This window comes from Lepus europaeus, chromosome 19 (genome assembly GCF_033115175.1).
Source record: "Lepus europaeus isolate LE1 chromosome 19, mLepTim1.pri, whole genome shotgun sequence".
Lineage (NCBI taxonomy): Eukaryota > Metazoa > Chordata > Mammalia > Lagomorpha > Leporidae > Lepus > Lepus europaeus.
This window is the reverse complement of record NC_084845.1, coordinates 58,788,975-58,812,058: the sequence shown is the minus strand read 5'-3', so window position 1 is coordinate 58,812,058 and position 23,084 is coordinate 58,788,975. Positions and strand designations below refer to the sequence as shown.

The 23,084-nt window shown below is 47.1% G+C and overlaps 1 protein-coding gene across 1 annotated transcript; it reads right to left on the bottom strand.

Moving 5' to 3' along the window:
• Positions 1 to 5,131: 5,131 nt before the first annotated feature.
• Positions 5,132 to 15,153, bottom strand: TAT (tyrosine aminotransferase). Its single transcript, XM_062176939.1, has 12 exons — positions 15,062 to 15,153; positions 14,201 to 14,447; positions 13,944 to 14,048; positions 11,975 to 12,042; positions 10,716 to 10,874; positions 10,368 to 10,506; positions 9,695 to 9,747; positions 8,794 to 8,946; positions 8,021 to 8,149; positions 7,285 to 7,368; positions 6,542 to 6,640; positions 5,132 to 6,141 (listed from the first exon to the last, which is right to left on the bottom strand). The coding sequence occupies exons 2-12, from the start codon at positions 14,433 to 14,435 to the stop codon at positions 6,001 to 6,003; spliced, it is 1,365 nt and encodes a 454-aa protein (XP_062032923.1). The 5' UTR covers positions 14,436 to 14,447; positions 15,062 to 15,153; the 3' UTR covers positions 5,132 to 6,000.
• Positions 15,154 to 23,084: the final 7,931 nt, after the last annotated feature.

The following is a 23,084-nucleotide window of genomic DNA, read 5'->3' as shown; positions in this document are numbered from 1 at the left end:
ACTCTTTGGTTTGTCCAAACCTGGACCTCATCTCCCAAGAGCTGAACTCCTGAATCACAGAACCCATGAACAAAAAAGTCTAAACACCTCTAGTGTAGCATACGTGCTACATACAGAAATAGCTGATATTTTTCTAGAAATGTCTCACCCCTCCCAGTGTAGAAACCCAACTGACACTTTGCCCTGTTTCCATTATGAAATGCCAGAGTCTGGAAAAATAAGCATTTTGTACCTGGAGATGAACAAACTGTGACGAGGCCACCTATTTTGTTCCAGTCCCCAAACTAAGAAACTCCTCTAAGTATAAACTCCCTAATTAAAAAAAAAAAAAAAAGTTAAATCCATAGCTTTAGAATGTTGATGTCTGCAATAATGTCACAATCTTTATGTGAAAAGTTGCTGTTTTCCATCATGAACAGATGAACATAAACTCACAGGCTTTCTTTTAATCTTTAAAAAAGGCTTTAAAATTTTTAAATGTCAAATATTTCAATTAGTCTTCTTGAAATCTGAATCCTTTGTACTTAAAAAAACAATTGCAGGGCAGGCATTTGACCTAGCAGCTAAACTGCTACTTAGAAAGTCTGGGGCACTGTGGCACAGCAGGTAAAGCTGCCACCTCTAGTGCTGGTTCTAGTCTTGGCTGCTCTACTTCCAATCCAGCTTTCTGCTATGGCCTGGGAATGCAGTGAAAGATGGCCCAAGTCCTTGGGCCCCTTCAACACCATGGGAGACCCGGAAGAAGCTCCTGGCTCCTGGCTTCCGATTAGCACAGCTCCAGCTGTTGTGGCCATTTTCAGAGTGAATTGGTGGATGGAAAACCTCTCTCTCTCTGCCTCTCTGTAATTCTGACTTTCAATAAATAAATAAATTTTTTTAAAAAAAAAGAAAGAAAGAAAGTCTGGGAGACAGCACTGTCATGGTATACATTAAGCCTCTGCCTGCGGTGCTAGCATTCCATATGAGTGCTGGTTTGAGTCCTGGTTGCCCCTCTTCTGATCCAGCTCTCTGCTATGGCCTAGGAAAGCAGTGGAAGATGGTTCAAGTGCTTGCTCCTGCATGTACGTGGGAGATCCAGAAGATGCTCCTGGCTCTTAGCTTCAGATTGGCTCAGCTCCAGCTGTTGCAGCCATTTGGGTAGTGAACCAGCAGATGAAAAACTTCTCTGTCTCTCCCTCTTTCTGTCCGTAACTCTGCCTCTCAAATAAATAAATACATCTTAAAAGAAAGAAAGAAAAAGTTTGAGTCCCAGCTCCACTCCCAATTCCAGCTTCCTGCCAGTGTGCATCCTGGGACGCAGCAGGCAGTGGCTCAGGTACATGAGTCACTGCCTCCAAACAGGAGACCTAGACTGAGCTCTAGTTTCTGGCTCTGGCCTATCACTGCTCCAGCTGCAGCAGGCTTCTGGGGAGTGAGCCAGCAGGTGGGAAACGTCTGCCTCTCTGCCTTTCAACTGGAGCACCAGTGAGACACACTCCACGTACCATTTAACTTGACCACTTACAGTGGTTCACGGTTTCCCTATATTCAGAGTTGTGCAACCATCACCATGATCAATTTTAGAACAAATTCATCACCTCATTAAAAAAACAAAACAAAACCAAAAAAACCCTGTCCACCAGCAGTCACTCTTTATTTGCTATGCACACTCCCATCCCCAGCTCTAGGCAACCACATACAGGTCCTCGGTCTCTTTGGGTTTCCCTATTCTGTACATTTGATAAAATGCATCACATGATATATAACATACTTGGCTTATTTCACTTGGTCTTATGCTGTCAAGGCTTAGCCATTCTGTAGCACGTAGTACTTTTTTTTATTTACTTATTTATTTATTTGAAAGGCAGAGTTACAGAGAGGCAGAGGCAGAGAGATAAAGAGATCTTCCATCCGCTGGTTCACTCCCCAATTGGCCGCAACAGCTGGAGCTGGGGTGATCCAAAGCCAGGAGCCAGGAGTCTCTTCTGGGTCTCCCACGTGGGTGCAGGGGCCCAAGGACTTGGGCCATCCTCCATTCCCTTCCCAGTGGCATCAGCAGGGAACTGGATCAAAAGTGGTGCAGCCAGGACTGGAATCGGTGCCCACATGGGATGCGGGCACTGTAGGTGGCGGCTTTACCCGCTAAGCCACAGCACCAGCCCCAGTACGTTTCTTTTTACTCCTGAGTAATAGTACAGCCCAGGCTCTACCACATCTCATTTCTCCATTTTGTAGATGATAGGCAGTTCGAGCCACCATGGAGAATTCCCATCAGGGACACTGGAATCAAAGTCCTCGCATGCACGTGCTTTTTCACTCTCCTTCCCTCTAGGAGTGGAAATGACGAGGCTAAGGGTAACTATATATTGAACCTTTTGAGGAACCGCCAAACTATTTTCTAAAGTGCCCGTACCATTTTCTGGCCCTATCGGTAGCATATAAGGATTCCAGTAGCCCCACAAACAACGGTATGAATGACATGTGCTTCAGTTCTTCTCCGATGGACGCCGTAATTCATCCTCCAGGGTACCTAAAATACAGACCCTTGGATGTAGTAGTGTGTATACCTCCGAGACCGACCTCGAGCTGGCTCCTCTGACTAGCATCTCTCCACATACTCGAACCAAGCACCAACAGGAGCATCTCACCAACACTCACTGTCTCGGCTGACACCTGCAGCCAGGGTCCGGTCCCCAGCCTCTGAGCGAAGGCACGAGCCCAACTTCCACCCAGGGCCTCTAACAGAACCAGGCAGGCTTCACCCCGTCCCATGCTTTTGCGACTTTTCTCTGAGCCCTGCTCGCTATAGGCCCTCTCCCACTGCGACAGGGACTGCTGACTAATAAGCTGTTCCTCGCCCAGGCCGGCATTCACTTTTCTGGGATGGAGTAGGGTTCCCCCTCGCACCTTGAGGGGCACGAAGCTCCGGAGAAGCAGCTCCAGAAACCATGCTTTGGGAAACTGACTCCGCCGGCAGCGGGGCCTAGCCCGGGGTCAGGAAAGGTGAACAGGTGTCTGGAAGCCCCGCGCTACACCAGACAGACCCAAGGCTGGGGGCAGAGGAAGAACAGAACTTCACAACAGCACGCAGGCTCGGGGAGCAAAACCGCACACGAAACCCGAGGAAATAAGCACTACTTACTTACAGGGTCGGAGCCTCCCAGGCCGCTCACTTTCTGCGCATGCGCCCCAGGCCCCCTCGCGACTGCGCCTGCGCCTGCGCCTGCGCCTTGGCGCGGAGCCGCACGCGCCGTGCTTTCGCGCCACGAGCCTGGAGTCCGGGGTCGGGCGGCCTTGGCGGGCGCTGCGGGGCCGGTTCGCGTTCCTGCGGCACTGGATCTGTGGTACGCCTCAGAAATGTCATCCCGCCTTCGACTTCCACGGGGCGCAGAGCTGAGGTTTAGCGGATCGGGTGGTGGGGAGAGAAGACCACGCACACTCACGCACTGGATCCCGCCGCCGATAGCGGGGCCCCTCGGTGGAAGGGGGCCCGAGGGGCCGAAGGAACGCGCTGAACGAGAGGGGAGCGTTCTGTGTGCGCCGTTTGACATTTGTCCAGTGTGCATGCAGTATTTCCAGATATTGTGAGATGTTCCTTTGCCAACATGGAGGCAGCCAGGGGAGAGAAGTGGGGGTTAAGAGGGCTGAGAACTCTGTTAACCTGGACAGGGTTATCGGAATAGGGGAAGCTAGAGGGTCGCGTGTGCGTTTGTTTCCGGACAGAGACCCTTGGGGTCCCGGGGGAGGGGCAGGAAGCGGAGCCGGGTACAGGAAATCGTGGGTCAGGGACGCTGCGGTCATCATCTTCATTGTTGGGGGAGCTGAAGACTAACAGGTCCGTTTCGGTGTGGGCTCCTTGAGCTCAGGGTGGAAGGGGACAGTGGATGTTTGTCTTTGTAAAGGAAGTTAAACGAGTGTGGCTGGCAGGGTGGAGACCTAAAGTTCCTCTTCCAGGAAAACGCGCGCCGGCGGGAAGGAGTGGTCGTAAGTAGGTCGCCGCTGACCTCCTTAGGTAACCGGGCTGTCGCCATTGAGCTGAGTGCTGAGGAAAACGGTGAGAGGCAGCTGTGCCCAGGAGGATTTGCGGACAGCTGCTCTTACCCAGAGACACCCCTCTCGTTCGCTGGACAGGGTCAGCTTCGTTCTCCCGTGAGTGGCTGACGGGTCCAGGCAGAGACGGGGATTTGGGAGCAGAGGTTGGGGATACAAAGAGTTGCACGTGTGAAGTCAAAGCCCAGAGGTCATCATTGGTTGCCTCTCAGTTTGGCTTGTTTGTAAAAAGGAAGTCAGAAGTGGAGCTCCCAAATAAAATAATTTAGGAATAGTGTGTAAGAAATTCCAGATATAAAAAAGAAAAGGAGGGAATGTTAGTGAAATGGCGCGGTCTTATCTATGGTGTGACCTACACCCTGACACCATCCTAGGCTCTAGCCCCTGCCACCATTGCTGGAAGCCAGGTGGCCACATGGCTCAACCACCGGTGTCAGCTCCACCCCCATGCTAATGGGATTTACTGCTCCTGCTTCCCTGCCCGCCCCCAGCAAAGTTTTAAGAGGACCTGTCCCTAAGGGCCGGGTGCCGCGGCTCACTAGGCTAATCCTCCGCCTGCGGCGCTGGTACCCCGGATTCTATCCCGGTTGCTCCTCTTCCAGTCCAGCTCTCTACTGTGGCCCGGGAGGGCAGTGGAGGATGGCCCTAGTCCTTGGGCCCTGCACCCGCATGGGAGACCAGGGGGAGGCGCCTGGCTCCTGGCTTTGGATCTGCGCAGCGCGCCTGCCGTGGCGGCCATCTGGGGGGGTGAACCAACCGAAGGAAGATCTCTCTAACTCTGCCTTTCAATAAAAAAAAAAAAAAAAAAGAGGACCTGTTCCTGAACACGTGGCGCTCTCTCTGTCTGTCTATCTGTCTCTCTCTCTCTCAATCTTTCTCATACAACTCTCTCTTTCTTTTTCCTTCTTCGCCCCTTCCCTCCTGTCTGTTAGGTTTCCCCCAATAAACCCTTTCCCTTAAAAAAAAAATTTAAAGAAATTCCAGAAGTCAGAGTGTCTACAAAGACATAAATGAAACCCAGCTGGTAACAAATCAGTCAGACTGAGCAGTGCCTGGGAAAGGCAGTTCCCCTGCAGAGGAGAAAAACCACGTCACGGAAGAGTATATTTGGTAAATTTATTTAAAAAAAAAAAAAACAATAATTTAGCCCCTTGGCAAAATAACGGATCTTATTAATATAAATGTTTCTTAGAAAACATATGAAAAGATAATACAACATATATTAATAAATCAATATTAACATTATAGCAAAAGTAATTCTATAAAAATGACAAGTGAGGATATTTCTGGTCCTTACAAAGCAGTATTTCTGGAAGGTTCTATGGTTCCTCCTCTCTCTGGAATGCATGTTCTCATTTTATGGAGGCCTGATGCACACAAAAATCTAACTTTAGGGAGTCAGTCAATTAAAGGATGTTTATTTGTATCATAAAATGATTATTTACCAAAAAAAAAATCAGTGGAATGGTTTCTGTGAAGGGTCCTTAATGGCGTTTCTTAATGTGTTTTGAGTATAATTAAACAAAGACACATGTCCCCAACTTTCCAGATGCAACTTGATTGCATAAAGTGAGGCAAAACGGAAGTGACACAGGCTTCATTCTTAAGGAAATGGGTGGAGGCACGCATTCCTGCAATCTTTGGTTTCTCCCATCCTGAGCTCTGCTTGTTCAGGTCTCCGCTGCTCTCTGTTCACCTGGTACTCTCTGGGAATATGCAGGAAGTCATATGGGGAGGGGGAGCGGATTAGTGAATTTGTGGGTCGCTCTGGCAGAGTGAGAGGAGAATCTGGGATTCAGAGTGTGTGTGTATGTATGTGTGCATGTGTCAGTGTAACTGGGGAAAAGCAGGAGCAATCCTGAAGCCTTGCCATGGTGCTCATCAGGCCTTTCTCCCAGTATGGGCCCCTGGCTTCCGCTGGTGCGCAGCCCTCCTCAGCTCAGACGCAATCGCAGGAGAAGGGCTGAGGGCCTACTTGTCACACTCCTCCTGGCTCCCTTCAGCACAGTGGTAGTGCTGCTCACAGAACTCCTGGATCCGGCTACAAGCTTCCAGCATCATCACCTCGGGGACCGTGATTACCACTCGGAAGAAATTGGGGTACTCGAAGCACTGCTGAAACAAGAGCCTGTTATTTTCAGAGCAGTTGAATCCAGCGCTGGACCACCCCCAACCACCCAGGGCCCTTGTCAGCAAGAAGCCATGATGCCGCACTGGCAGGGCTGTCAGTTCATTCAGTCTCCACTGCTGGGGTGCTGAGCAAGTCCCTGCACTACAAGCCGGACTTCCTCTCACCTAGAATGTTTGTCTACAACTTTCCCTCCCAGTGTGGATGGGATCACGTGAGGAGAAAACAAATTTTACTCAGAAACCAGGAAACACATCTGTTTGAATTTCATCAAATTAGGATGCACTTTGTGGAAGGAGGAGGAAGTCCAGCTTTGACAGCCAGCTCATGGAGAGCTCCCAGGGCTCTAGGACCTTGCAATGTCCCAAGGAAGAAAGCACTCACCGTGGCTGGCAGGCAGTGGACAGACTGCTCAGCAACTAACCGCTCTGTGAAGTCCACATCATTCTCAAACTCTGGGAAATATTCCATCTCAATTCCAACCTGCGCCAGTCATAGAAAGGAGAGGCCAACTTAGCAGGAGGGAAAGCCAGCCAATTCCCTATGTCAGAGATGAAAGTCACAGTGACTTTTAAAGATGCCCTGGAAGTCTACCTCTGTCAACTAAGGATGAACTCACAGAATTGTTCGCAGGAAAGAGGATATATTTATAAATAGTTCATTGAAGAGTTTCTTAGAGGCGGATAAAGGAAAGGTGGAAATTGAAAGGCAGTGTTTCTCAAGAGGAATATCTGCGTTAAGGCTAGGCAGTTCTTCATGGCATGGCACTGTCCCACCCCTGGCTGCTTGCAAGAACACACCCATCCCCAATCATTCTGAAAGCAATTCTCAAATACCCCGAGAGAGCCAGGATCTTGCCAGTTGAAAATTATGATGGTTTGGAGAGCCTCTTACTTGTGTCTTATGTGTCTTCCCTGAGAAACTGAGTCATTGAAAGAGTCTCATGAACACCAAGGTCAATCACACCAGAGGGATTATTCAGAATAAGAAAATCCCTCAGCGGACTGGGGAGCCCACTGCATGTCTTGTGAATGGTGGCATGCCCTGCACAGCCACCTGTGGGAGTTCCAGGGGCTTGTGCTCTACTACTCCCACACAATTAGTGCCTGCCCCTTCCCCATCCTTACCATGAGGTACATGGCCCCAGAAGGACGGACTGGCCGGAGTCCAGGGATGGCAGCCAATGCCCCATAGCAGAGATCAGCATTGGACTACAAGAGGAGGTAGAGAGGAACCAAGGATCAAAATTTAAGGAAAATAAAATCCAAGTCATTAAAAGTAGAGCCCTCACGGAGCTATGGCGCAGTAGGCTAAGCTTCCACCTGTGCTGCCTGCATCCCATATGAGCGCCAGTTCTAGTCCCAGCTGCTCCTCTTCCAATCCAGCTCTCTGCTATGGCCTGGGATAGCAGTGGAAGATGGCCCAAGTCCTTGGGCCCCTGCACCCACGTGAGAGACCCGGAAGAAACTCCTGGCTACTGGCTTTGGACCAGCCCACCATTGCAGCTCTTTGGGGAGTGAACCATTGGATGGAAAATTTTTCTCTCTGTCTCTCTGTCCCTTTCTCTAACTCTACCTCTCAAATAAATAAATAATCTTTAAAAAAAAAAAAAGTAGAACCTTCACTGAAGGTGCAGAATCTATGTTTGCTGTTCCAGCATAAGGAGTCAACAAAAGTAAACTCCATCCTTGAAGTTTTGTAGCAGAGTGGAAGGAGTGTATGAGTGGACACTTCACACGGATGACACCTCTTGATTTGGCAGTCCCACACTGGAACACGCTCCAAAAACGACAACTGCTTATTCCGAGTTCTACTGGCAGCATTCCCTGACTCCCAGAGCAGAAGGCCCTGTGCTGCCCTTACCTTGAGGAAGCTTAGAGTGTTGTGGTAGAACTCCTGAGGGGTGCGATGCAGGATGCTTTTTAGAGCTCCCTGGACAATGGTGCAGGGTCCCAAGATTCTCTGACTCAGTTTCACCAGTCCATCTCGAATCTAGAAGCCACCCAGGAAACATACTACTTAGCCTTTCATAAGCATCTCAGGGATTCTTGCTAACCTCAAAAAGCGATGGGCCTGTAGCCCAGCTCTGGCACATACCTACTGTGTGGCTCTAGGCACATAATATTACACCTCTGTGCTTTGTTCTTCTCAACCATAAAAAGGAGATAATACCAATGCCAAGATCATAGCATGGTTGTGAGGAGTAAGTTAAAGTAGTGTTTATAAAACACTGACACATGATAAGCCCTCAAACAATATTAGCTGTCATGAATACTATTGTTTCCTATTTTGCACTCTGAAAGTTGGAGCTGAATAGGACTTCTTCATAGAGCCTGATACATGGAAACTGGGCTTGAGAGAAGAATAACTATTATCACGTTTATTTCCCAAGTGTTCAGGCACCAGGAACTACTGGACTGAAAAAGGAGGGGTATACCCTTTCACTGCTATACATGCAAAGTAAATATAGAAGGATGCTTTACAAAGTTTGTGGGAAATCAAATTAAAAGATAAGTTATCTTACTAAAAATATGAAATCCATGCATAGTTTTTCATAATGTGTGCTTTCTTGATTTTTTCAAAGACCCCCTCGAATATCCTAAGTTACACATATCATTTCATCACATCACTCTCACCTCATTGCCAAAAATGTCTTTTCTGTCATGGATGAGGATCCAGCCCAACCTCCAGCCAGGAACCAGCCAGCGCTTGGCCAGCCCTCCACAGGACAGGATGGGGACATCTGTGCTGAGGGTGGCCAGCGGTTCATATTTGCACCCTGAAAACACCTGGTGAGAAGAGATACTTGCTGGAGTTGTCTTCTTGGTTACTTCCCACTGGATCCCATGCCTTCCTGCCTTTTCCTTGTATCACTGGGACAGTGCCTTGGCTTTGCAGGCTTATCCCTACTGTGAAGCACAACTGGGATTCCAGGAGTCTTCAGAGGGGACCATCCAAAGACATTTGGTAGCCCAGTGGTATGTACAGCTCTGTGAAGCCAGCTCTATATAATCAGGGACCATTGGAGTTACAGATTTAAAAGTTAAATATGGGTCCACAATTCCTTATTTAAAATTCCCAAGCCCAGATGTGTTGTAGAGAGAATGCAGGATTGGTTGGATTTTAGAAAAGCTTTGTAACACATGTACCATACATTATGCAGTGACTCTCAAAGCAGACTGGGATGGTGCCCCCAACCATGAATCTTAACATGTCTGTCACTTTCCCTGAAATCTTAGCAAATATATTGATTCAAAAGTGGGATAAATAGAAATCCATAAATATCTTCCTATAAGGTTAAATCAGATTTTGCAACTAAATGAATTCCAAGAAGCTTTGAAAATTCACTTGGATTTTTGGATTTCGAAAGTTGGGTAATGAGCTATGATCTAAGTATTTGTTAAAAGTGCAGGGATACTGATGTCCTATACTGAAATTATTAGTAGGTATTTCTTCCAACTATTCATGTTGTCATCTCTAAAGATCTCATGAAATCATGTGGGATTATTGTGGTGATATGCCCCAACCCAGACTTACCATGTCACCATAGATCTCATCAGCCAAGATGGGGACACATTGCCTCGCAGCCACTAAAAATAGAAGAAACCTGCTGAGATCATTTTTGATGTGATGCCTGTGGTCTTCCTGTGCTTTGCATTTCATGTTTATGTGTCTTGCTTTCCTCTTTCACAACTGTAAACTTCTGATACTCTTCCAGGCTTCAGAGCCTGAATCTGCCTTTCAATTAGCCAGAAAATTCAAACCCTATCTTCCACATGGTGGGAGCGGTGAATAGGCAGGTACAAGCAGAATATTCCTCATCTGAAATGCTTGGGACTAGAAATACTTCAAATCTAGGATTTTTTTTTTCAGGTTTTAAAATGCTTTTATAGACTTGACTAGTTGAGTGTACATAATCTGAAAATCAAAATCAAAAAGTCTGGGGATACTCAAAGAATTTCAGATCTTAGAGCACTTTAGATTTCATGTTTTCATACAATGAATGTTCAACCTGAATTTCTTCTTTTTCACCTTCTTTTGGGCAAGTTCTACCATTCCTATGGCACACACTAGAGAGGCCACTGCGGCTCCTCTACCTCCACCCCAGCCATTGAATTTAGGGAAGAATGAATCCCTTCCTGTCATTCCAGGCTACAGCTAGGCCATGTTGTCTCCACCTCATCTCCTGGGGGCGAACTGCTAGGCTCACCTGCCAGGATCTTCTGCAGATGGCTTTTACGGAACACTGACCCACAGGGATTTGATGGATTATTGACAATAAGACAAGCAGTCTTTTCATCAATCAGAGATTCCAGGTGTTTCAGGTCAATTTCCCAAGACTTCTCTGGCTGAGGAGGAAGAAAGGTAAGATTTTTAAGATGATTCTGAAAAATGTAGGGGGAATACTCATTCAACCCAAGGGTGCAATATAAATGATCAAATGTGCCCTTGGCCTCAACCAGCCACTTCCAGAACTTTCCCTGCTGAGGTAATGGTCTTACATTCTTATGAGACACAATTTGGGCACTTGAGTCTAAAATTTTAAAAAGTCACTTACCAATAAATTATAGAGTTTGACTTCAATTCCCATAGATTCAGCCAAAGTCCTGTATAGAGAGAAACCAGGTCTTGGCACTAGGATGTTTTGCCCTGGATTGGCCAACACAGCTAAACAAAGCTCAATAGCCTGACTACAGCCACTTGTCAGAATGACATCCTGTGAAGAAACAGAAGATTAATTTTGTTAGGGATTCTCACAGCCACAAGAGAAAAGAGATTGTCAGATGGGTGAGTTGGGAACAATGATGAACTTACTTTAACAAGTTCTAAGTAGTAGTGATTTTTCTAAGCCAAAACCAAAAGATAGGTATTTATGTCCCTATCTATATGTTGTTGAACAATGGCCACTTAAAAAAAAAAAAAACATCATTTTAAAAAGGACACTATGTGGGGCCTGTGCTGTGGTGTATTGGGTTAGGCTGCTGCCTGTGATGCTGGCATCCTGTATGGATGCCGGTTCAAATCTCAGCTGCTTCACTTCCCATCCAGCTCCCTGCTAATGCACCTGATAAGCAGCAGAAGATGGTCCAAGTCCCTGGGCACCTAAACCCATGTTGGGGACCCAGAAGAAGCTCCTGGCTCCTGGCTCGTGGCTCTGGCCAGGCCCAACTCTGGCCAATGCAGCCATTTGGGGAGTGAACCAGTGGATGGAAATATCTCTCTTCCATCTCTCCTTCTCTCTCTATAACTCTGACTTTCAAATAAATAAAGGGGGGGGGGGGACACTATGACCCAACAGACTCCATGAGAGGCCTTAGACTGACCTTGGACTTTTTTTTACCTTGTTATTTATTTACTTTTGGCCAGAGGCTTAACGTCTGACTCTTCTCTGAAATGCAGAAGAAGGACACCTCTGGTATTGGGCAATGTCAACCCCACTGAGCAAACAACAGAGGGAAGGGTGACATTTGTCACTGCCATCAATTCAGTGTGCCATCAAGGTAAGGAAGGAAAGCTACAAATAGTAGTAATAAAACATCCTATTATTTGGTGTTTATGAATTGCTTTTCAATTAACTTTTTCTGAGAATCAGTTGTAGGGTGAGCTCTAGGTCCTTGAGTCCTGTCACAGTCACCACATAAGTTATAGGAGACATCATTGTTATCCTGGAAGAACACCAAATGCAATCACTGACCAATGGCCCCAGCTCAGAGTGCAAAAGGGAAATGACCCTCAGCTGCCCTGCACCAACCCTTACCCTCAAGCAACAGGAACAAGGCAAAAGGCTTCAGAGCCGGTTCCCTGCACAGGGCTCACCTGAGCGTCCAGGGGGGCCTCTGGACAGTGGTAATAAGAAGCTACCTCCTCCCGACTGGACAGGTAGCCTGAAAAAAACAGTGAAAAGAGGGAACTGGAGGTTTTCATCCCTCCACTGACAGCCATGCCCCTTAATGATATTAGAATCATTAAGGTTTTTTTTTTTTATAACCTAACATTTGGCTCCATCCCAACCACTGTAGATTAGCAGTACATTTTGTATTTTACAACTCTATTATAAACACAGACATGTAAGAATAACAAGAACTCCCCAAATGATAAAATACTCTGCGTCATCTTGATTACTGTGTTTTTTTCCTCTGTAAAATAAAGGATTTAGATTATTCCTAAATCTCTTGAAGAGACTATTTATTTTTAAAAAGTTGTCATTAAATGCACTCAATACATGTGGTCTATTTTGAGTTTTTTTGCATTATGTAATATATCAACTATTTGGTACACATTTTTTCTTTCAAATTATTCTCTGGTAAGAGATTTATTAATGGATGCTTATAAGATTGAACTATTGTCAGTTTTGTGTCCATTATAATATTTTGTAAAATTACTGTTCAAAAAGACAAGTTAGAAAAGCCAAAAAGACAAATTTGCAAGGTCATGGGTGGTATTTCACAATGCTTGTTAGGTGCCAACAGGCCTCTTAAAATTATATAAATCAGTATATCCTTAGTTATTAATGAAGGAAAACATTTTTCCAGATATATATTGTCATCTCTGCCATACCTTTTGAACATTTGCCAAACAGAGAGTCAGTCTTGATATTTTAGGTTGAATCAGTTTCTCAATACTTAGGATATTAGAATCATTAAGTTTTTTCTTTATAACCTAACATTTGGTCTTGATTTTGAGTTTTGTTATGAAACTTTATAAAATGTAACTTATCAATCTAAAAACAATGTCCCTGATTCCTCTGTAAGTAGTTTTAAAATTTGATTTTAGCATGAAACTGGGTTTTTATCCTGCAATAAGAATGTTTTTCTGCACACATTTACACAGAGGGGCAAAAATGTGAACCACTGAAACAAAGTCATAGAATTACGTATTTTACCAAAATCTTTAGAGTAGAAATTGTCAATAGATGGAGAGAATCAAACCTAAACAGAAATAATTTCTTTTTTTTTTTTTTTTTTTTTTTGACAGGCAGAGTGGATAGTGAGAGAAAGAGACAGAGAGAAAGGTCTTCCTTTTTGCCATTGGTTCACCCTCCAATGGCCGCTGCGGCCGGCGCATCTCGCTGATCCGAAGGCAGGAGCCAGGTGCTTCTCCTGGTCTCCCATGCGGGTGCAGGGCCCAAGCACTTGGGCCATCCTCCACTGCCTTCCCGGGCCATAGCAGAGAGCTGGCCTGGAAGAGGGGCAACCGGGATAGAATCCAGCGCCCCAACCGGGACTAGAACCCAGTGTGCTGGCACCGCAAGGTGGAGGATTAGCCTGTTAAGCCACGGCGCTGGCCCAGAAATAATTTCTATCAGCATTAGTTTATTTCCTTCAATATGGCAGCCCTTCTTTGTTGTTCTTGTCCTCTTTAATCCTAAAGAGTAACAAATTGCATTTCAGTGTTATCAGGATCATAATGAAAATAGGCTTTCAAGATAGAAAAAAATAAGTCAAAGGAGCTATTTACATAGGCCAATAAGTAAATTCATAAAGGGCCTAGAAGACTCCAGCCAGGGACTCCAGCAGACGGCCATCATCTTAGAATTAGTCATGCTGTAAGAGGAGCATTATTTGATGGATACATCTGCTTAGGTGCCTAGAGGGAAGGTGCCAGCAGGCCAGAAGGAGCCAGGAAAGAAGCTGGGCCTTTGTGGCTCATGTTTCCCCAAATCCCAAGGCCTGTTTCATCTTACCTCCTCCTCAGGAAGTATGCATGAATTGCTAATGTTTGGTCCTATTATAAACGCACCAAAGATTTGGAAATAACTCAGTAGGGAGTCTCAAGAGGAGCTTACCAATGGATGGAGCATAGCCATTGTATTTCCCTGAATCCAGGGCATCTTTCATTGCTTGGGTAACTTCAGGGTCGGTAGGCAGGTTTCCAAACACAGTAGGATCTCCTTTTCATGGGAGAGAGAAAACAGAAGGAGCCACCCAGAGGTTACTCTCCCATGTGCTATACTCAGACTCCTGTCCACCCTCTGCTCCCATCTCCTTAACCAGTTCAGGAGGAAGACAGTGGCTGCCCATGCCTCCAATGTCCCCCACTCACCGATTGAGAGGGAAATCATAGCTTTGCTTGGATTCGGCTTCACCTTCATGCTGTCCACAATGGCCCGGATGGGATTGAAAGTTTTGTTGGACATATCTGAGGGTCTCACAGACCACCTGGTCCTCCTGCCTTTCATCTTGCCCGGCATGGAGCTTTTCCCACCAATGTTGACATGCACATCCAGCACTGAGGGGACGTGGTTGTTGCCATTCATCTGAATCATGTAGGGGTCCATCACCAGGAAAACCTGAGGGAAAGCCAGTCCCTGTGATGCTGAGGGCATGGACCCATCTGGATTGCTACGTCGGGACCTAAACATAGGAGTGACTACACTCGGAGTCTCCTTCCAAACTCTTCTTTTTCTTTTTCTGCCTTCTCTTATAAAGTGGCCTTGTTATAAAGGAGAAGAGGAGAGCTTTAAGACTTTTTCCTGAGATGGAAATAAGGCAGGAACCCACTCTACAATGTTCGGAGAGCATTCAGGTGAATGCAGACCTGCTATAAGTGGAATTTGCTAAGTCAACAGTAATCCCTATAAAAGCCTAACAATGCTCTGATAAAACCAAGAGGGAATGATATTCAATCATTTAGCAATCAAAACACATGTGTTTGCTACTTTCCAGGCAGAGCCTATCTAAGAGTCTTCCCTACTAATTCAGTATTCTGTGTCTAGCCCTCTGCAGAGAACCAGGAGGAATCACCCCACCCTGTCAGAAATTTAGTGCTAATGCTGTGCTATCAAAAGCAAAGCCGTATCCCTAAGCATCTCACAATCTTGCGTGGAAGACGTCAACACACCAGAGAGGAAGAAGTGAACACCCAGTCACCGTCACCACATCAGCTCTGTTTTGAGAATTTTACCTTTCAAGCTAAGGAGCAGCAGCCTCCGGGGTGCCAAACCTGAAAGTTCGCTCAGATCTTGCTTGATAAGTTACCGTGACAGTAAACTCAGATACAAAACTGAACTCCTGAAATAGTCTCCACAAATGGGCGTTGGGCCCAAAACCTTGATGCTATTGGTGGGGTGAGGCCTAAACCCTCCCCTCGCCCCTTTCCTCCCCCTCTCTCACCCCTAGACCTGCCTCTCACCCTCAAATCAGGAATTGTCCTCACTTCAAAGATCTGGGACTCTGTGTTAACTCTTTGCGGGCACTTTGTCAGATGTTTGGGCAGAGTTTCTTTTCTTTTTTTTTTTTTTTAAGATTTATTTATTTGGCCAGCGCCGTGGCTTAACAGGCTAATCCTCTGCCTTGCGGCGCCAGCACACTGGGTTCTAGTCCCGTTGGGGCGCTGGATTCTATCCCGGTTGCCCCTCTTCCAGGCCAGCTCTCTGCTATGGCCCGGGAAGGCAGTGGAGGATGGCCCAAGTGCTTGGGCCCTGCACCCGCATGGGAGACCAGGAGAAGCACCTGGCTCCTGGCTTCGGATCAGCACGATGTGCCGGCCGCAGCGGCCATTGGAGGGTGAACCAACGGCAAAAAGGAAGACCTTTCTCTCTGTCTCTCTCTCTCTCACTATCCACTCTGCCTGTCAAAAAAAAAAAAAAAGAAAGAAAGAAAACAAAAAGATTTATTTATTTATCTGAAAGGCAGAGTTCCAGAAAGATAGAGGCAGAGGCAGAGAGAGAGGTCTTCCATCTAATGATTCACTCCCCAAATGGCCACAACTACTGGAGCTGAGCTGATCTGAAGCCAGGAGCTTCTTCTAGGTCTCTCATGTGGGTGCAGGGGCCTAAGCACTTGGGCCATCTTCTACTGCTTTCCAGGCCATAGCAGTGAGATGGATTGGAAGTGGAGCAGCCAGGACTCGAACTGGCGCCCATATGGGATGCCAGCACTGCAGACATCCTCTTTACCCACTAAGCCAAAGTGCTGACCCCGTTTGGGCAGACTGTCAAAGAGTAAGGATTACACTCAGTAATTTTTATTAAATTTTTTTGTTGTTGTTAGAAAACAATCTATTAAAATTTTAACAGTGCAGAAACATAAAGTAAAAAGTTAGAGTCCTTCCTTGTACCTGCCGCCTGAACACTCCATTCTCACTCCAAGGGTTCAGCAGTGGTAACAATTTGGTCCTTTCTATCTATCCAAGATGGATGGGTGGGTGGGTGGATGGATGGATGGATGGATGGGCATAGATACATATGGATGCATACATATATCCATAACTTTACAGATTTCCAAAACACAGGTGGATCAGGTTCTGCACCTTGTTGGCAACATGCTTTTTAACTTCCTACATCCAGACTCCTTTCTTTGTCAGCCCACAAAGCACTGGACTCCAGTTACAACAAACTGGGCAGCTGAGGATCCCTTCAACAAACACCTTATCAGTTCAGGGTCTCCAAGGCAGCCAAGACCTGTGCAACTTTAGCCTCATTCTGTGTGTGAAATCTGCTTCACCATGTACTCTAGAGTTATTGGAAGAACAAGATGGCAGGTGAGATCCACAGGAAACAAAAGCAAAGCACCAGGTCCACAATAGGAATCCCAGGTTCCTGTGAGCCTGAGAAACACTCAAGGCTAAGACTCCCAGGGCTCAGATCCTGAAAGTTTCTATAAGAAAACCTCAGAGGTAGGGAGGATTCTTGCTGAAGATGGGCCAGTGTGATCAGATATCACCTAGGATTGGTGGAGGATGAGGAACTCCATCAGTGAGACAAAGGAAGTGGGGGAAATGGGTGTTAACAAACTGACTTGGCAGAGTTCTTTGCTAAAACTGGATTTTACAAGGAACTGCACAAATGGGTCCAGACAGGGACCAGGAGCATGGATAAAGTTTGGTCAAGTAGAATCTTTGTCAGAGGTTAAGACCATTGTTGATATTGGCCAGCGCTGTGACATAGTGGGTAAAGCTACACACGTGGAGCCAGCATCCCATTTGGGCACTGGTTCATGTCCTGGCTGCTCCACTTCCAGTCCAGCTCCCTGCTAATGCTCCTGGGAGAGCAGCAGCAGATGGCCCAAGTACTTGGGCCCCTGCAGCCACGTGGGAGACCCAGAAGAAGCCCCTGGCTCCTGGCTTTGGTCTGGCCCAGCCTTGGCCTTTGTGGTCATTTGGGGAGTGAACCAGCAGATGGAAGATCTCTCTCTTTATCTCTCCCTCTCTCTGTAACTGTGGCTTTCAAATAAATAAAATAAACCTTAAAAAAAAGAGTAGACCAAGCAAGGGTGAGATTTTCTCCAAGTTAGGAGGTTTTCCTATGGCTGATTTCTGTCACCCAAGATTTAGACCTTCAAGCATCTCAGCTACCCATGAGACTCAGGTCCAGTTCCCCTCTGGTACTCACAAGCAGCCTGTCAGCTGGCCACGTCACCCCCAGTTGAACTTGAAAACAGGAACCTTAAGTTATTGGATTGCCAATTCCCTGGGGAGACAGCAGTGTCAGGCCACCTTTGTCCCTGCTTTTCTTCCCATCGGTGGGCCTGCGGTGTTCTCTTTTATCATTGAGGCTCAGTTAGTCATTTGGCTATGTTCTACCTGAGACTCCTGGATGTTATTGTAGCTAAAAAGTTTATTTCCCAGGCTATCTTGTCTACAATATTGATGAAAATAGAAATCACTCTCTACACTAATTTTTTTAAAGATTTATTTTATTATTTGAAAGACAGAGTTACGAGAGAGAGAGAGAGGTCTTCCATCTGCTGGTTCACTCCCCTAAATGGACACAATGGCCAGAGCTGAGCGGATACAAAGCCAGGAGCCAGGAGTTTCTTCCAGGTCTCCCACATGGGTGCAGGGGCCCAAACACTTGGGCCATCTTCTACTGCTTTCCCAGGCCATAAGCAAAGAGCTGGATAGGAAGAGGAGCAGCCAGGACATGAACCAGTGCTCATATGGAATGCTGGCACCGCTGGTAGAGGCTTATCCTACTACACCACAGCACCGGCCCCGATATTATTTGGTTTTTAAAGACTTATTTATTTATGTTGGAAGTCAGAGTTACAGAAAGAGTGAGAGACAGAGAGATCTTTCAAGTACTGATTCATACCAGAAAGAGCCGCAAAGGCTAAGGCTGGGCCAGACCGAAGCCAGGAGCCAGGAGCTTCTTCTGGGTCTCCCACATGGGTACAAGGGCCCAAGGACTTAGGCCGTCCTCCACTGCTTTTCCCAGGCCATTAGCAAGGAGCTGGATCAGGAGTGCAACAGCTGGGACATGAACCAGACCCATATGCGATATTGGCATTACAGGAGGCAGCTTTATCTATTATGCTACACCAACAGCCCCTCCATAATAATTGTAAATGTCACTTTTTTTTTTTTTTTTTTGACAGGCAGAGTTAGACAGTGAGAGAGAGAGAGAGACTCCCCAAATGGCTGTTATGGACAGTGCGCTGCGCCAATCCGAAGCCAGGAGCCAGGTGCTTCCTCCTGGTCTCCCATGTGGGTGCAGGGCCCAAGCACCTGGACCATCATCCACTGCACTCCTGGGCCACAGCAGAGAGCTGGACTGGAAGAGGAGCAACCAGGACAGAACTGGCGCCCCAAGCGGGACTAGAACCCGGTGTGCCGGCGCCACAGGCGGAAGATTAGCCAAGTGAGCCACAGTGCCAGCCTGTAAATATCACTTTTACTTTGTACTAAATTCCTGTGTCTTCCTGACTCTGTTTATGACACTGTTCTAGAATATTCTACTCTACAATGAACATTTCTCCAGTTCTTAATAACCCTGCCAGGGTGCCTTCAGGAAGGGCAATTACCCTACTATCAGTGTCTGCAATCTCCGGCAATTGTATTCCAAAAGCCATCTTTAACAAAGTGATCGGCAGAGGAAAGCCAATGTTAAAGTGTTGCCATCACTTCTGTACATCTCATTTTGGCAAGGGTGGTCACTTCCCATGTTTGTGAGCTCTGCAATTTGTGTTCTCATCCCTCCTGTCTCTCTACCAGGGATGCATTTTTGTCCTAGATGAGACCTCTGTCCAGGAAGTAACTGTACAGCAGCGAAACAGCTGAGATCACTGGCCCAGCCTCCCCGGCTCAACCCAGCTGGCTCAGACTGAGGTTTACAGATCAAAGAGCAGCAAGCAGCGCAGGCGGGTGGTCCTGCAAATACTGCAGCTGACGCAGAATCTGCGGAGCCGGCAGGCTGTGCAGGGGCGAGGGCTGCTGTGTCAGAAGGTCATCACCATGGACACGTCCTCATCCCTGCTTCTATCCAACGACTGACCCTGGAGCAGAAGGGAAAACAGACAAAGCAAACACATTTGGGTAACAGCCCTCTTCTGGAGCTCATGTTTTCCCTCATAGAAAGCAGATGGGGAAAAGGAGTGGACCCAACTCCGCCTGGGAAGCTTCCCTGACGCCAGGTGAACTCCTCTGTGCAGGACGTGCTCAGTAAACACTCAGAGCTCCATGCCGACCAGCCATAGTTTAGACCTTCCACTCAAAAACCGAACAACTGGGGCTGGAGCTGTGACGACATAGCGGGTAAAGCCGCTGCCTGCAGTGCCGGTATCCCATAGGGGTGCCAGTCCAAGTCCCAGCTGCTCCACTTCCAGTCCAGCTCTCTGCTACGGCCCAAGTAGAAGATGGCCCAAGTCCTTGGGCCCCTGTACCCATGTAGGAGACCTAGAAGAAGCTCCTGGCTCCTGGCTTTGGATTGGCTCAGCTCCAGCCATTGTGACCAACTGGGGAGTGAACCAGCAGATGGATGACCTCTCTCTCTCTCTCTCTGTAACTCTGGCTTTCAAATAAATAAATAAATCTTTTTAAAAAATACTGTTTCATTGATTTTATTTCTTTGATAAACTGTTTGCCATTTTTAAAAAAGTATTTTTAGGGCCGGCGCCGTGGCTTAACAGGCTAATCCTCCGCCTTGTGGCGCCGGCACACCGGGTTCTAGTCCCGGTCGGGGCACCGATCCTGTCCCGGTCGCCCCTCTTCCAGGCCAGCTCTCTGCTGTGGCCAGGGAGTGCAGTGGAGGATGGCCCAAGTTCTTGGGCCCTGCACCCCATGGGAGACCAGGATAAGCATCTGGCTCCTGCCATCGGAACAGCGCGGTGCGCCGGCCGCAGTGCGCCTACCGCGGCGGCCATTGGAGGATGAACCAACGGCAAAAAGGAAGACCTTTCTCTCTATCTCCCTCTACTGTCCACTCTGCCTGTCAAAAAAAAAAAAAGTATTTTTAAAAATGTTTACATTTTAGTAAAAACACATACCATTAAATTTGCTATCTTTTAAAAAAAAATGTATCTGTTATGTATCTGTTTATTTGAAAGGCAGAGTTGCAGAGAGGCAGAGAGAGAAAGCGAGGTCCTCCATCCACCGGTTCACTCCCTAAGTGGCCACGATGGCCAGAGCTTGGCTGATCTGAAGCCAGGAGCCAGGAGCTTCTTCCGGGTCTCCCATGTGGGTACAGGGGCCCAAAGACTTGGGCCATCTTCCACTGCTTTCCCAGGCCATAGTAGAGAGCAGGATCAGAAGTAAAGCAGCTGGGACTCAAACCAGCACCTATTGGGTTGCCAGTACTGCAGGCAGTGGCCTCAGCCTCTATGCCACAGTGCCAGCCCCTACCATCTTTTTTTTTTTAAAAAAATTATTTAGTTTATTTGAAAGGCAGAGTTACAGAGAGAAAGGGAGAGACAGAGAGAGACAGAGAGGGACAGAGAGAGAGAGAGAGAGAGAGAGATCTTCCATCCGCTGGTTCACTCCCCAAATGGCCATAACAGCCAGAGCTGGGCCAGACAGAAACCAGGAGCCAGGAGGTTCTTCTGGGTCTCCCATGTGGCTTCAGGGGCCCAAGCACTTGGAGCATCTTCCACTCTTTCCCACACTAGTAGGGAGTTGGATCAGAAATGGAGCAGCTGGGAATTGAACGGCTGCCCATATGGGATGCCGGCACTGCAGGTGGTGGCTTAACTTGCTACGCCACAGAACCAGCCCTAACTTTACCATATTAACAGTTAATAAGTTCAGTAGTATTAAAGTATACTCATATTATTGTGCAATAGCTCTCTAGAACTTCATCTTGTAAAACTGACATTCTATACCCATTAAACACTAATCCTCCCTTCCATTTTCCCCTAGCCCTTAGTAACCACCTTTTTTGGTTTTTGTTTTTTTTTTAAAGATTAATTTATTTGTAAATTTTTTAAGATTTAATTTTTTAAAATTTTTATTTGATAGGTGGAGATATAGACAGTGAGAGAGAAACAGAGAGAAAGGTCCTCCTTCCGTTGGTTCATTGCCCTAATGGCCGCCACGCCAGCACTGCGCCGATCCAAAGCCAGAAGCCGGGTGCTTCCTCCCGGTCTCCCATGTGGGTGCAGGGACCCAAGCACTTGGGCCATCTTCTGCTGCCCTCCTGGGCCACAGCAGAGAGCTGGACTGGAAAAGGAGCAACTGGGACTAGTACCTGGCACCCCAACCGGGACTAGAACCTGGGGTGCCAGCACTGCAGGCAGAGGATCAGCCAAGTGAGCCACGGCGCTGGCCTAAGATTTATTTTAAAGTCAGAGTTAAACAGAGAGAGAAGGAGAGGTCTTCCATCCACTGGTTCATTCCCCAATTGGTAGCAACAGCCGGAGCTGTGCCGATCCGAAGCGACTATTTGGGGAGTAAACTAGCAGACAGAAAACCTCTCTCTGTCTGCCTCTGCCTCTATGTAACTCCGCCTTTCAAATAAATAAATAAATCTTTTAAAAAAGGGGGGTTATGGTTTTGGAAGGACCTGTTGAGCTTTAAAAGGTATGGCCATGCACTCAACAAGAGAATTCCAAAGGTCAAAGAGGAAAGAGAATCTGCCTCTGTTTGCTGATAGATGCCTGCTGGCCACCCTCCCTCCCAGCTTAGCAAATAACACCATCGTGTTTGTTTTGTGCTTTGCCCAACCATGTACACCGAGCCCAATAACTCAACCATGTTTCTTCAGTTGGAACTTGGTGTTCCTTCATTTGTGAATGGCTGGAACCTCAATTTCACCCACTCCAGTTCTTAATATTCTTCAAGAAAGAGTGTCATTTGTACTTATCCAACTCGATTCTTGGGAGATAATTCTGCATTCTTGCCATTCTGACCTTCAGAATTATCAAGCTCAGCTCCTGCAGTGGCATAGTTTGGATGCTAGATGCTCCTGGCCCCAGGCTTCGGATCCACCCAGCTCCAGCCATTGTGGCCATTTGGGGAGTGAACCAGCAGATGGAAGACCTTTCTCTGTCTCTCCTTCTCCCTCTGTGTCTCTAACTCTGCCTCTCAAATAAATAAATAGACCTTAAAAAAAAAAAAAAAAAAAAAAAAGGAAACTTCCCAGAAGTGGTATTTAAGTTGAGTTGGAAAGATGAAGACTTGGGGAGGGGAGGGGTGGGGAGGGGAGGGGCGGGGAGGAGATCCCAAACTGTGAGAAGAGTGTACAGAAGCTTGATGGGTGTGGGGCTTCAGAGCAAGTGGTGAGGTGCTCATGGGAAGAGTCAAGTGGTAGAGAAGAGGCTGGGAAGAGGTCAAGCAGGGACTGGGAGTTAAGTATGCCTGCACTGCTGGCATCCCATATGGGTGCTGGTCTGAGTCCTGGCTGCTCCTCTTCAATCCAGCTCTCTGCTATGGCCTGGGAAATCAGTGGAAGATGGCCCAAGTGCTTGGGCCCCTGCACCCTCATGGGAGACCTGGAAGAAGCTCCTGGCTCCTGGCTTCAGATCCGCCCAGCTCCAGCTCCAGCTATTGCGGCCATTTGTGGAGTGAACCAGCAGATGACAGACCTCTCTCTCCCTCTCTTCTCTCTTTCTCTCTCCTCTCTGTAACTACCTCTCAAATAAATAAATAAAATATTAAAGAAGAAGTATCTGGCTGCATAGTGCCTGTGTAGGAGGTGATCAGTAGCTGTGGCAGTCTTCTCAAGCAACAAGTGTGAACTCTCTTTCAACACATAAGTTCACGAAGTTGCTCCAAA